Source organism: Phalaenopsis equestris, unplaced genomic scaffold (assembly GCF_001263595.1).
Source record: "Phalaenopsis equestris unplaced genomic scaffold, ASM126359v1 Scaffold000540, whole genome shotgun sequence".
NCBI lineage: Eukaryota > Viridiplantae > Streptophyta > Magnoliopsida > Asparagales > Orchidaceae > Phalaenopsis > Phalaenopsis equestris.
In genome coordinates this window covers 2191303-2206942 of record NW_018164980.1, presented here as the reverse complement: position 1 = coordinate 2206942, position 15640 = coordinate 2191303, and the positions used below count along the sequence as shown (strand labels likewise).

The window sequence follows — 15640 nt, the reverse complement described above, 5'->3', positions numbered from 1 at the left end:
AAGGGTATTCTTGGGCATTATTGGGAAAACCACAATATGTCCCTCAGTGAGCCGTCAAATGACAGGCTTTGGCAAATTTTCTAGCGACACATCCAGTGTCGACTGACTCACCGCTAAACGATGACTTTTCTAACTAGCATTTGTTAGTCGTCAATTCCCCTGAGTCGGAGTTTTATTTTTATGGAGTGTCTTCCTTAAAGGAAGACCTATTTGGCTCTCTCACGAGATTGAAGACTGGAATCAACCTCATTTTCATTTCTCCCGTGCGTGGTATTCTTCGCTATTCTTATATCTTGACAGCCACATACGAACAATGAAATGAAGTACGAAGCATTGATTCTTGGATTGGAAGTAGTCATCCAAATGAAGCCCATTATAACCTCTAGCTATACCTCGCCTGAATGGCTAGTGCTCACAACAAACTAGTGAAACTAAAGACTTTCACAGTTGGAGACTTGATGCTGGTTCTATGCCGCGCAATTGTGATTCACCGTTAAAGGCATGTTAAGTTTGAGCCATCTTGGGAAGGAGTATTTGTGATTGACAAAGTCTACTAAGGAGGAGCCTACATGCTGATTGATTCAAAAGGATTTCATCCGATGCCCCTTATCAACTGACGATATTTAAGAGATACTTTGCTTAGCCTCTTTTTCATGTACTTATTGTAGTTAATGAGAAAATTGCTCTTCAAAACATATGTACTTCTTCATCGTCCAGAGTGTGGGAGCTCTCTTTCGGAGGATAAAGTCGACTCCCTCAAGGAAAAATCAGGCATGGTTGAAGAGATAGCCTAGCTCACCTTGATCATCTCGAATAGATAAACGAAAAAAGGACCTCCGACCAGAGAATCCGACGAAGCAATGGTAGTTGGTGACATGCCGGCTGAGGTGCCGACTGCAGAAGATGAAGGAGTCGTGACCACGGTTCTTTCTGGAGTCCCTTCAAAAGCCAAATCCTTCTCATCACCTTTCCATGTATCAACAAAATAAAAAGCATATTTTCAAGCAATAGCAGTGACCTTGTCGGTTACCTTGTCTTAAACAACAACATAATCAACAGGGAAAAAAATAAGGTATCTTAAGGCTACTCTTCGAAAGAGCTGGTCTTCGTCTCATCCTAGATTACCTGATTCCAGGAGTCACTTCCAATTATGATTGTCGATGAAGTTTTTATTCGCCACCATTGATCCTTCATCATTTTACCCGTCAACACACAGGTAACTGTCACCTCAGCGATATATTGAGGAACCGAGGGACAACAACCATTTAGTATCTTGAGGGCAATGATCATGCTCCCTGAAAGAAACTTTAGCTTTGACACCTTGCACCCTGACGGCTCAGTCTAATTCATTCCCCAGGTGCCAAAACAAGAACCAACCAGGAACTTCTTCTTCCAATCCCTTATCTTATTCTCCACTCCTACTAAGTAGAGTTCGTTGCTTGCTGAGAATACAGTGTAGCCCTACCTATAGACCTTGAAAGAGAATAAGTCTCTAAATTGTTCAATTTACCACGTAAGATTCTCCCACCAATAGAAAAGAAAGAAAGTCATGATTGCAGCTGTGGAGTTTGGCATCACTCGCACCGGAATAACCTCTTTAGTGATGAAGATGCTCCAGAGCTCATGGAACCAAGGTAATCGGAGGTCATTTTTAAACTAGTCTCAATAAGAGACTAGGCCTTTTCCTAGAGGACCCATCACTCGTGCCGGTTTAAGCAGCTTTTTAAGGCTTATGCTTTCATCAAGAACATACCTTCGTTGCAAGTCCCTTGCTTTGCTTTTTATCAGAGGCAAAGGGACAATGCCATTTAAAGAGTTGAACAAGACAGGTTAGTGTTTTGGGGCCATCTCAAGAGACAAGAGTAGAACTAGCTAAAGGACGAGAGGAGAAGAAAAATTGAAGAAAAAGGAAAGAACTAAAAGCACGTAAAGTGAATAAAAGTGGCCCTTTCATCTATTTATAAGGTGGGAGTTGCAAACAAAACATCGCATAATGATAATTATCACACCAAACACCTTTTCAAAATTTATTGTGAATAACATTATTACATGTCTAGAATGAAGTGTTTTATGAAGGGGTTCTCCAAGATCTCGGAGGTGACATGCCACCTCAACTTCCGAAGAGCCATCTCTCCACCTAACTTAATCTGGTCCACCTGATTAGCTTCCCTGTTGAACTTCACCAGATCAAACATCTCACGGAGTACCATCAACTCGCGAAACACCTCATTTAGCCCACCTCAAAGAGAGATGAGCTCCGTCCACAGAACCGCTACTTCAGTATCTAGAAAAACAGACATCTCTTACACAGGATCCTCAACCAAACCACTACTGAGTCCCTCGAAAGAGTTGACCGGCCCCTCTAACGGTCCAGTCTCGCCTACCCGCTACTCTATGATCTCGGAGGATTGTGCTAGCCTTTATGGTCTCCTTAGCTGGAGATCTATCACCGATGATGGGTCAGGCTGTTGATAAATTACTGGGGCTGACACCGGCAGGAGCCCTACATCTTCAACTTGCATAACAACCATCGCAGTAAGGGCAGACTCTACAATATTCTTTGACAACCCACCGTTCTGATGTTCCTTTGACCTAGCCAACTCATCTATAAATCTCTCATTAGGAGAGAGTTTTAAAGGCCTCCTCTCCCTCATGTGTCAAGGCACCCCAACTTTCTTACTGCAGTGACTGCGGGAGAATCGTGCTGGCGACACCCCCAGCTCCTTATCACCACCCTCATTCGAAAGGACCTATAGGACCTCAACACGCACGCCCAAACCAGACTCCAAGGCCTCTTGGTGAGGCCTCTTCAGCCACTGACCTTCCGCATTATCAGATGAGTTGACTACGTTGATCAGGTCATATTCGGGTCTCACTTGTTTTTCCTTTTGTCACCACTCAGCAAGCTTCTCTGGATCCACAACGATCCGATACAATTTTTCAGCCATAACGAACCTCAGTTGTAAAAAGAGAATCGACGACAAATGACACAAGGCTCAATTCATGTCTATTTATTGAGCACACGAGGCACGAAATCCTAAGGAAAGTCATGTGTTAATCATTCACAAATTTATTGCTAACGATTGTTTAAATAATTTTCCTATTCTTATTGTAGTTGTCACTATCAAGGAGTAGGAAAGCGGAGAGCTAATATTTATAAACCAAAAATACCAGCACAAATATCAATGAAAACGAATGACCAAGATGAAAGAGCGCCCTCTCGAGGCAAGCAAGCAATCAGCTATTTAAGGCTAAGCATGAAGTCGCGTCTCTAAACCCGGAGTAGGTTCAAGCTCTGAAAATGGCTCCCCATTCGGTAATGGCAAGTCCCACTGAAATTGAGATGTACCAACAACAAGTCTCGTTAGATACTCTGCATAGGTTACTACAAGATCCGCCTAAGACCTTGCAAGATTGGGAGACTGGCTGATGTGACGAACCAACCAAACAGGTGAAACACAAACTCTATAAGATTTGACTCAAATGAAAAATGAGTCACGACTCACTCAATGAAAAAAGTTGACTGATCGCATTCGACCGACCAACCCAACATCTGAATCGAACGACCACCTCATAACTTACCGCTCTAGTCGACCGTGTCAAAATACACCGAGCAAGATTGTCATGCAGCAGGACACCTCAACCGACTCACACATACTCCAGAGGGCACATATATCACCCCAAATGTCGCCTCAAACAGCTGACTTCAAGCCAATCGACCAGTCAATTACTGGCATTGTTGAAATTCAAATTTGTAATCCAAATATGACATAAAATATATACAATCATTTAGAGTCATAATTGCATTAAAAACAGTTTGCATAACCGTCCCCTCATTTCGATAATTATACAAACACGGCTCTATAAGTACGGGACAAAAAATATGAGTAAAGAGATATCTCCCTAGATTTTCTCCACAAAAATTTCAGACTTATTATGTCATCTTTTTCTTCTTTCCTTCACTCGACTCTAACTATCAAAGACATGATTTATAAAAGACAAAGTAGGATCCAACAATATATATATATATATATATATATATATATATATCATCTCTATTCTTGAAACTGATTTTAAAGTACATAAAATTTATTTCAAAATGTTGTAATATTATTTCTTTTCTCAGGTAGAAAGTTCCAATTTTCTTTGATGTTTTCATGAGATTATAACTTCATTTGACGACATGCTATCATGTGGGACGGTAGTCCATAACAATCAATGGTTGCCAGCTGGGGCTTCACTTCAGGGCTAGCGATCAATAGCTTTGGTTTCATGGATCTATTATTTTGTCTGCCATTGCAGTTATTGTTTCTTTCTTTCTTTTTCTTCATTTTACTTGGTATTATTAGTAGAGACGTAGAAGAGCCGAGTTGAGTCGAGTTTAAGCTACCTCCTATTTGAACTTGAACTTGATGAATTAGTTGAGTTTGAGGTCAAGACCTTAAACTCAATTCCATGAGCTTAAGGACTCATGAGTCAACTCATTCATTATGAAGGAGAGAAAAGGATTTGATTTATTTTCATTAACCATTTTAAATTCAAAATTTATACTTTTAATATAATTTAAATATATATTTTTTCACCAATTTATTTTAAAATAAGCCGGTTTACGAGCTAATGAGTGGAATCATGATTTGCCCTGAGTTTGTTAGCTAATTAATCTAAATTCATGAGTTATTTATTGGGTTGAGCTTTAGTTGACTCATGAGTTTTATGGACTCAAGTATCCCCTAAATTAGCATTTTGGTTACAAGTAATGCAGACATGACACATGAATTCATATTCTCCTAGGCCATTATTAACAAATTTATCTATTTATCTATCTTCTTAGCTCGACGCATTTCGTAGAAGACGAGGATTTCAAGTATGTGTGCGTCTGGAGAAAATATTACATCAGAACGTTCACACTTACAATCACAGGAGGTTGTTAATTTGTGATGACGCAGCCTTCCAAGATTGGAAGTTCAGACGTGCTGTATCCAGAGTTAATATTTTCTCATCTATAACAGATCAGAGAGAGAGAGAGTGCAAAATAGAATACCTAAATTTTAACACGTCGCAAGCCACCACATAGTTTCACCATAGTCCCCAAACATTGTTGTACCATAAAATCATATCTTGATTCACTTCAACAACTATTAAGGGCACAAACCATCCATCCCCCTCCATTTTCAAAAGCATGTTGCTTAAGATACGCCACAATTATTTCTTTAGTTTGGTAACATCACTTGATTTCTTTGGCATTGAAGGACTGTTAGGTTTCAAAACATGTCTGGCCATTATTCGCAATACAACATATGAAATATCCGCATTATAAGTACATGATTAATTAATATATATGTCCATATTTATTTAAAAACATTTAATATCGATTTATAGGCTGATAAAGTTGAACCACCCTACCATCTATGCCCTGCGACGGCCTCGCATTCTTCTCATATCCCTGCACATATTTATATTTCATCTAATCATATTATCATTAATAAATCATAATCATTAAACAAAGTTCTGAAACTCACATCTTCTACAGCTTCTTTCAGCAATTTCAACTGTTCCTTGGACACTGTTCTTACCTGTAGATTAATTCTAAATAATATAAAATCTTAATGAAACGTTAATTAACTATTTAATTTAATTACCTTTCTAATGACGGTCCAAACGACACCTTCAGTGCATGGAGGAGTGGTGAGAGATCCAATATACCTGTAATATCTCCTGCTACCTCTCTTAATGTTTCTGGGGTCAACAATCCCTATCTTCACCTCCACCTCTCTCTTATCACTCACCAACTTTATATATTTCATCATCTAAATTACCAAAATGACTTTTTTAAATTTCATAACTACGTTAAATAAATTAAAAAATATAAAAAAAATCATTATTTCAATATTATAATTAATTACCTGTGTGAGAAAAGTATCGGGCCGGCCAATTGTATATAGGATAGCCACCACAGCGAATTTATTGTCACTTGCTCGTTGATGTACCATATGTAACTCCATTGCATACCTGAATTCATATAGCTTGATATTATATGTATAACAATTTATTTTCAGTCCATATGTAACTCCTGTTTACAGATCTAGACAGATTTAGCGGTATTGATGTATTAGCCCCATGCTTTACAAAATGACAAAAATACCTATATGTCACGGACAAATAGTCTCACATCGGCTAGGTGTAGGGCCGAAAAACAGTATTTAAGTCTTGGGCTGCCCACCACCCATAAGGGCTCTTTTGGGAGGTGACAAGTGGTATCAGAGCAGACTACTGTCAGTCAGGTTTGTGGACTCTCCATGGTCCAGTGGGATCCTCGGTGGAGCCGATCCGTGACGTGGGTGTCGCGTGATTGGGTGGAGGAGAATGTCACGGAGAAATAGTCCCACATCGGCTATGGTGTAGGGCCGAAAATCAGTATTTAAGTCTTGGGCTGTCCACCACCCATAAGGGCTCTTTTGGGATGTGACATATAGCTATCTTACCAAGCTGGCTACAATATCTTACAGAAAAATGGAATAATGTAAAGCAATCTACTTTGCAGAAAGGAGTTAAAGGCAATGGAATCCCCTTTACAGAAAAACAGTAATGGCTTCCACTCGTTCAATTATAAAGTAAATATAATTATGAATGTTTTCTATTTAAAAATAATAATAAAAATAAAGATATATATATATATATATTTATAATTAATATAAGAGTCATTTAATATTGTATATTAGCCTTGGAATCATCTTATCTTTCCATTTTGATTAATCTTATTGTCATCATCATGTTTCCATATCATACAGAGACATTGCATTATTTCCTTGCACTAAAAAATTATTAGTCGTTATCAGACTAATTAATGAAAACATAAGAAAAAATCAGAGTTTAAAAATGTACAAATCATTTATTAGTTCAAATTATTGAATAAAAACTTTTAAAGATATCTCTTCTCAAATTAATGATATTAATTCATCAGAATTCAAACAATAAGAAATTTCAGTTCTTCATGGCATCTCTATAGTTATAATTAATATTTATATTATTTTTATCTGAAAAAACTAATTAGACAATTAACAATATGTAAAATTTATAAAAATAAATTGTAAAAAAAAATAAAAAATAAAAAATAAAAAAAACTCACTTGTGATTGTTAATTGTGTGTTCAGAAGGGGTGTGCCAATGCACTTGCAAAAGAGAAAATTTAGTTCCATTTATCCAAATTTCTCCTGCATCATCCTCCCACTTCACCTGCTCCCAGTAAGAAATTATGATGAAATATAAAATAGATTTTATAAGAGAACATATATAATTAATTACCATTATATCATGACCACGATTCTTGATGACAGCATTAGCAGAACGATAGCTTCTATTGAGATCACCTAAATAATGAAGATGCTGAACCCTTCTGTCATTCAGATCAATTGGAGACTGCATCTTTCCTTTGCTGCATGTCGCCCAATCTCTATGAATGTCTCCCCAATGATCTGGTCCATACTTGCTCCCAACCTTATAGCTGTACTTCCCTTCCATTTCTATTTTCAATAATATTAATCAAGAATATTCCACAATATATATAAAAAATATTAAGTTCACTTTACCTTTGGATGACACTCTGTCATAGTTGGGGAAGAGGAACAAGATGATAGCCATAAAGGAGAGATATTTATGAAACTCCATGAGAGATAGAAGAAGGGAGAGAGAGAGAGATGTGTGGATGAGAAGTTTTGAATAAGCCTGAGGTTAGGATGCTATTTTATAGTGTAGATTGGAGAGGAGATGTTGTGGAGCAAGGATGATAGAGCCTTAGGTAACCTTAGGCAAACTTTTGGATTTCATCTCTTAAAAATCATGAGAATAGAAGATTGGAGAAGATGATATTTTCCTTATTTTTTGTGATGGAAGTTTTATAGCTTTAGACAAAATTTATCATCGTAATAATAAATAAATTCAAGGAGGGAAAATTAAGAGAATTTAACCTATATGAAATGATTTCACTCATTTGTATTATATATTAAAAGAAGTTGTTTTCTATAAATGAATAATATATTAATTGTACATATAAATATGACTTTATACAGACTGTTTATGTGTATTTTAAAATGAAAAGTAATATTGCCGAACTGAGCCCACATGCCACTGTGTTTAAACTGAGCCCGCATGCCAAAGTAGCTGAATTTAATCTCTTCTACGAAAGTGATCTAGCCCACTTAAGGAGGGACAACAAGAGATGGTCATCATTAGTAGCAAGGAGGCAAATTCATTCTTCTTTAAATGCGCCACTAGATATCCACATCTCGATCTTTTCATCGAGATATCTTGGATGGATGACATACATAAATGCATTGATTTGTGTATTATGAGGAGACCGATTGTTAATCAATTATTTACTAAGAGACGTCAATTTCACCAATCAAACTTAACGGTGAGTTCGACGGGTATGGGGGGTCTCCCTTTGTATTGGGCAGTGGGGGCATGCTCTAGAAGTTTTTTTTTTTTTTTTTATAGATGGTGTCATAGCACTAAGATGTGCCTAGAAAACAATATCGTAATGACTAATCCAGGTTTAGAACCCTAGATCATGACACTGTGAAATTCAAAATTCAACACGCCAATGCTCTTTTGAAGCATTGTAATGTCGTTATCGCGGCGCTCCCGTGCCATTGATCGAATTTGAATAGTTATATGCTTAAAGTTTTAATTTTTCGTATTAGAGTGTAATGAATTTCAATTTCTCTTGTGCAAAAGAGAAAAGAAGAGCGTCGTCGAGTGTCTTGTAATTTATAAAAATCTCCTCATTTTCTTATAGCGTACATTTTGGTATGGTGTGGCTCCATGCTTTTTTCTTTTATAGAACAGTATGAAGAGTTTCTTTTGATCAGACAACATTTAACAGATATTTGAATGCCTTAACAATGTTAAAATTGAACGATCTTGGACTCGTTGGATTCGTCTTGTCGAGACACTCGATTCAACCATAAACTTATCAGAATCAATATTTGTTTGACTTTCCAAATATGTCTGGAAAACTTTCAAAAGTTATTTAATGGCTTGATCTGAGATTGATTTGACTTAGATTTGACCTATTTTTACATCATTGGGGTTGTCTCATTGAGCCCGTCAGTTTGACTGTTTGTTTGTTGAAATCGAGCTATGGTTGACTCTTAATCAAAGTTTGAAAATCTTTTCCTCAACAAGTCACTTTTAGATCTATGCAAGATGATGAAAATTTGTTTATGGCATATCAACCATGATGACAATGGCATACATCTATGATATGGGTGATGGAGGGTGATGACCCTAACGATTTCGGTGGGGAAAAACTTCATTGATGATTATTATCATTTACTCTCTGGGTGATGACAAGCTTCAAATTTATTGACGATAAATTTAATTTATTATAATTTTTTTTTGAACATATATTAATTGGAATAGTCCTATAAATTTTAATTTTGTACGGAGAAAATCGCAAGAGATTAGACATGTTCAAAATTAGTAAAATGTTCTGGGAACCAACCCCCAAATAATTTTCACTCATTAAGCTCTAAATAAGATTAGAAGATAATTCATATAGCTTTGACAAAGAGGATGAAATGACAAATGATCCCTTATGATTTTATCAGGCATCTATAGGCCTTTTAAGTCATGGAACACATTCAAAAATCATCCTAGCAATAGCACATTTTCCCCATCAGTTAAATAAGTCATTGCGCAATCATTCAATAACCACAAAAAATCTAAGTTATTAGATGATCATATGTATGATTATTAAGCGTGTGTATGATTAATACATTTTTTTGTTAATTAACAATTGATCTAATGTGTCTTTGAACCATCATATGTTGAATTCCAATTCTATAAAAGTTAGTTCTACGTAGAAATGACGATAATAATCACCTAATGACTGTCTAATACTTCACTTGAGGGCATATATATAAATCTAATCGTATGTATGATTAAACGATTTTATATTAGAATTGAATCTTTTGTACAATCCATCAATTCAATTTAAATTTTTTTTAAATATTATATTTTATTTATTGTATAGTTAGGATATCATCATAGGTTGGAACAATCTAGATGACCATCTATAAGATCAATGCTCATGAATTACTCTTAAAATAATGAGTTCTTTTTCGACTTGTTGGTCTTGTAGTTATCGCCAATGGCATAATTTATGAGCACAATGTTGATTTACATTGTTAAATGATCCACAATCAAAAGTGAGATCATTAATTATGTGATTTCACACAAATATTTAAGAGATGCAAAAAAACTTTGCAAATTTAAATCAATGATTTCAATATCACAATTACATGCAAAAGAATTTTCTTAAGCATGTTTGACATTTATGCTAAAGTTAGTCAAAAGATGTATGCAAAGTTTGAGTTGTAACGATGGCCGAGCAAATGAAAAATTATGTGCAGAAGTGAAAACCCTATACAACATATTAACACCAATTTAGCATTGATGTTTATAAAAAAATAATAACAAATATAAGTTAAATCCATATTCTTATGTGTTCTCATGCATCTTGATTTAATCATTTCTTTGACTTGATGAAATTCTCCTTGAGATCTTTCGCTTTTAGAAAGCAAAAGAAAATGTAGAAGATTAAGAATAAAAAAAAGGAGATTTTAGGAATGAAATGAAAATATTAGAGAGAAAATGCTCAAGTTTTTATTTGGTAGAGTGGAAATATATATTTTTTAAGGTACTTATAACAAAATGATGCGTCGCAGCAACCAAACTTGTATCCCTCGTCACCTTTTTGAGTTATATAAAAATAGGTAGTTAATGAAAGGAGACGAGTGACATTCATTATATATATCTACCTATTAGAGTTATACAAATTTGAAGTATGGGTTATATAAAGGCATGACTTTGATGCAAATATATTACATCAAGTGCTACATGTGAAAAAAAAAGACAAATAACATCAATAAATGTTGTTCCATCATAAATGAGATTATTAACAATATTATGTGTTTTCAAACAAATTTATATAAATACAAGAGGTTACACAAATTTAGGTTCATGATTTCAATATCACAATTACATGCTTAAAAAATGTGCTTTAGAAGTGATAAAACATATACAACATAGGTAAAAGTATATGTTAATATTATATTTGCATCGGAAAATATTAGAAAACTTATACAAGTCACATGCTTGTGTATCCTCTTGCATTTGAATATGACTATTTATTAAATTTGATGAGAATTCTCCTAAAGATCATTTAACTTGAGAAAGCAAAATGAAAATTTTGAAGTTTAAGAAGAAGAAAAGTGAATTTTAGGAAATATATGAAAGTTGTAGGGAGAAGATGCTTAAGAATTATTTTGGTGGAGTGGTAAGTTTTTCTTAGGGGTTTTATAGCCAAAAGAAACATCCCACATCTAAATTTGCATCCTTTAGAACAATCACGGATTATGTTGTTATTGTAAAAAATTTGGTTGATTGTATTTAAAATTTTCATTCACATCTACAATCAATCATCAAATTTAGACTTTGAGATCATACATATGATCGTAAAATATGAGAATTTTCACATATTTTCATCAAAAAAACAATGATTATGCAAGCAAGTCAAGCACTCCTAATTACCCCTTCATGTCATAAATATGTATTGAGAAAGTGATTTTGTGAAAGATCAACTATTTTGTTTCAGTGTTAAGAAAATCTAATATATGAAGCAATTTGAAATGCATGTAGTAGATTATAAAAGCATAATGAGTAAACATAATTTATTTGTTATAAGAGTATTAAAATAGATTTCTCTTAAAAGCTTGTGTCGCTTATATTGTAATACTTAATAGACATGTTTTATAAGAGAATCCCATAATCAAAGTTACTATATTAGCTAGTAACTTCAACAATGTTGTTCTTAATGGCCATATACTCTCCCTTTCTGGTTGATAAAGTATGTAAATTATTCTTCCTACATAACAAAAAAATAAGTGAATGTTATAGAAATTGGAAATTCTTTAAATGCTCTTTTTATTTGCTTTATATCCAACACATTTTAAGTTTGAGAATCGTACAAGACCACAAAAAAAGGTGTTCCTAAGATACAAATGACCAAGATTTAGTAAACTTTATTGTAAAAAGGTGTTGCTCATTAGAATATGCTTAAAATTAATCATAAATGTAAACATAGATTATAATGTGCAGTGTGTTCTTATTAAAGTATAATATGGAATTTATCATTGCACTATTCAAATTTTATATTTGTTGATTTTCTAGTAGGTTCCTTACATAATTGTATAGAGTGGTTCATGGGGGTTTGGATGACCTTGAACTTATTCATATTAAAATTTTTTATGAATTCTCAAATGCATTTAATTTGATGGATCTTGTAGTTCTCTTTTATTTCATTTAAAGAAGTTAAGTTCTCCAAGCATTACTCATTTTTTACTTGTTTAAAAATCTCATGAAATCCTGATAAAATTTCATTAGTTATACCAAAGAGAATATCACCCATGTCACTTAGCTTTCTGTTGTATCTCATATTGTTCCCTTAAAATCTTGATCATTATGTTTCATATTAGTTCACAGACATCGCTCAATCACATTTATTTTTCAAAATCAAAGAAGATAAACATTGAATTTGCTATATCAAGCATCAAATTTCTTCCAATTCAAAATTTTAAATCAATGAAAAAAAAACAATGATTATTCTTTTTATTAGCTAGACTAATGCTTAACTATTTATAATGAGTTTAGATCTAATAGTCTAATTATATGCTTAAAGAGTGCTAATTATAGTTTTCATTTCTCACCTTTGAGATCATTATATCTCCAATAACCATATAAATTATTGAAGTTTTCATTCTCTACATTTGGAGGATAGATTACGTCTAGTTTACCGGAGACACGAACGACGAACACTAAGACGATGGAGTAATGTTGCGTTTGGGATAGCTTATTTACAACAGTGGCGTTTTCAAAACGTCACCGTCTGTTTGAAAATCGCATTTGCAAGGTTCATTAGAGAACTCATTTTTCATTTTTGTATTAGACGCGGATGACCCTGCGATCAGCGTTTAATAGTGTCAAAAGACACTATATGCCCTCCTTCCTCTGCCTACGCGATCCGCGAGATCCGCCCCTCCCGTTCGTCTGCCCTAGCGTAGCTCGCAGCAAGCGACATTGGCGCGACATCGAGGTCCTCTCCGCGGCCTCCTTCTTCTACCCTAAAGTTCGCAGCAAGCGGAGAAATCGTCATCGACTCCGCACAGCGATCCGCGTCTCCCTCTTGCAATCGATCCTCGTATCTCTCCATCTCCGGCAATCTTGCTCACAGGTAACATTTGTTTTCTCTTCTCCTTGCTCCTCTGCCGCTCCTCTGCTCTAATTTATACTTTTCGATGGACACAACAATGTACAATAACGTTTATCCAAGATATGGGCATTTTTGGTCATTTATTCAGAAATCAGCTGTTCTCAAAACTCACAAACCAAACAGACGGACAGATTATCCAGATCAGCTGATTATCACCAGATTATCAGGATAAGTAGCTTATCAGGATAATCTGAATAAACTGTAGCTGCCCCCAAACATACCCTAAATCGCACCACGACCTGCGTCCATCAACCGCGCATCCGATATTTCCTCCTAAACTATTCCATTGGTTCGGGCAAGCTACAATGATACAGAAACATATAAATTATCAAACACACACATCAAGCTAACATTCCTCCTCCTCCTCTAAATACTCCGGAATTACGCCAAGCTCCAGTTTGAAATACAGCCTACTTGCTCCGCCCGTCACTCTTCGATCACCGGACCTCACTTTCTTCACCACCTCCCTCCTCTGCACAGAAGTCGGCTCCACACACTCCGCCGGAAAAACCATCGGCGCAATGCCGGAGTCCGAGTTGATGAGAGCAGAACTTGCCTTACAGGCAAGCTCTGCCATCTCCGGCGGCCGAAGCCTCCTTCCCATCATGGACAGAGGAAGAAGAAAGTAGAGCTGTTCGGCTTTCAGTTCCTCCTCTTCCCCCACCGCCGGCAAAACTCCCTCCATCCCCATCCCATCCGCATCACATACAAAGAAAGCTTTGCTGTTTCGTCCCCTGTGAGCAGCCATGGGAGAAATCTGAAACTTCTTGAGAATTTCTGATACCTTCACCGGTCGATTGAATTCCAGCAGTCTGCCGTCTTCGAGAACGAGCTTGGCGGTGGTTGTAGGGGTTAACGACGCCGCGATCGAAACCGCCGCCTTGTTCTTGCAGGAGTTGCAGAAGCCCATCAGTGGGTGTTCTTCTTCATAAAAATTGGATTTTTGGGGGATAACAGAGAAGGGAGAAAGCTTCCGTTTTGGGTTTTAATGGGGGACAGGGGAGAAGGGATGAAAGGGATGGAGGAAGGAAGGGGTGAGAGTGTGCGTTGGTGAAAATGAATATTAATATTTAGAAATTTTATGATACTAATTTTTAATATAATTTAATATTTAAAAAATGATTGATTTGAATATTAGGAGTGATCAAACTTTAAATTTTATTAATTTTATAGTAAATTTTACTAAATTTAAAATTTGTTATAATAAAAGGATGATTAAAATAATTTAGATTAAGTTTTTGTAAAAATAAATATTTGAGTGAATGGTGGAGAAGAGGTGGATGCTGAGCTGGTTTAGTTGTGTAGGCTAAGCCGTTGCGATAGTGACTTGATTTTTAAAGAATATGTTTTTGAAATTTTCTTTTTTGTTCTTTTACGGTAGGAGGGTGGACTAAATAGTTCTTTAAGAGAATTCATTTTGTTTTTTTGTTGAAAAGAGTTGACTTAATCTCTTACAAAATATTATTGGAAGGTTTACATCCAAGCCACATGTACATCAATATATGATTTTAATGGGCCAACGTACATATTAACAGGCATAAAAAGACAATTTTTCTAAAGCATGTTGGTCTTGTACCAGGTTGACTGATCGGGTTGACCTGTCGAGTTGATTTACCGAGTATCTAAACGTGGTATGATCTGTCGAGATAACTAGTTGAGCTCTCCTCTCAAGCACCAGCCACGAACTCAAATCTAGAGCGAGTATCACTAACAAAAAGAGGATGTATATTTGCATCTATTCATGAGTTGCCTCATTTTAGTCTATCATCACCACTATGTGGGCAGACCTCAAATTGTACTAAAATTATTTAATATTCTTTCATTGTAACCCAAAGTAAGGGAAATGTCATCACGAGACATATAGATAGAGATGACCTCTAACCATCAGAAGCATCTTAAGATCAAAAGCTAGAGCTCTCAAAACACGCATCCTTTCGCTTCAAAAGCTAGATAGGGGAAGGTGAAAGACAATAAACTACCATAACAAATTTTGTTAAGGTGGACACTTCAATCACCTATAATACTATCTTCGACAAACTAATATTGAATGCTTTCAAAGCCATTGCATCTACCTATCACATAGCATTAACATATATTAGCTAAGGACAAACAATCACCATTCGAGGAGACCTAGTACAATCCTGGACATGATCCCTTCGAGCCATAGATGTTGTACCAGAGAATCTCCTTCAACTTGACATACACAAAGGAATTTTCCTAAAAGCAACTATGCCTAGAAAACAGGTGTCCATTTCTGAGGCAGAGTCGAATTGAACCTTCCAAATTAGCTCAAATTTTGTCGACGAGCAC

The 15640-nt window shown here is 35.6% G+C and overlaps 2 protein-coding genes across 2 annotated transcripts; both read right to left on the bottom strand.

The window, feature by feature from the left end:
* Positions 1–5087: 5087 nt before the first annotated feature.
* Positions 5088–7871, bottom strand: LOC110028959 (alpha carbonic anhydrase 7-like). Its single transcript, XM_020731042.1, has 7 exons — positions 7587–7871; positions 7303–7520; positions 7127–7233; positions 5904–6009; positions 5640–5807; positions 5520–5573; positions 5088–5443 (listed from the first exon to the last, which is right to left on the bottom strand). Exons 1-7 carry the CDS (start codon positions 7663–7665, stop codon positions 5363–5365), a joined length of 813 nt encoding a protein of 270 aa, XP_020586701.1. The 5' UTR covers positions 7666–7871; the 3' UTR covers positions 5088–5362.
* Positions 7872–13676: 5805 nt separating this feature from the next.
* Positions 13677–14240, bottom strand: LOC110029008. The gene has a single exon (XM_020731104.1). The coding sequence runs from the start codon at positions 14238–14240 to the stop codon at positions 13677–13679; it is 564 nt and encodes a 187-aa protein (XP_020586763.1).
* Positions 14241–15640: the final 1400 nt, after the last annotated feature.

Excerpts from the sequence above, each read along its gene's own strand:
- LOC110028959 (XM_020731042.1), bottom strand. The coding sequence starts at position 7,665 with ATGGAGTTTCATAAATATCTCTCCTTTATGGCTATCATCTTGTTCCTC. Across the intron at positions 5,574-5,639 it reads TTTGGACCGTCATTAGAAAG|GTAAGAACAGTGTCCAAGGA; the intron begins GTAATTAAATTA and ends ATTAATCTACAG. Across the intron at positions 5,444-5,519 it reads TGAAAGAAGCTGTAGAAGAT|GGATATGAGAAGAATGCGAG; the intron begins GTGAGTTTCAGA and ends AAATATGTGCAG.
- LOC110029008 (XM_020731104.1), bottom strand. The coding sequence starts at position 14,240 with ATGGGCTTCTGCAACTCCTGCAAGAACAAGGCGGCGGTTTCGATCGCG.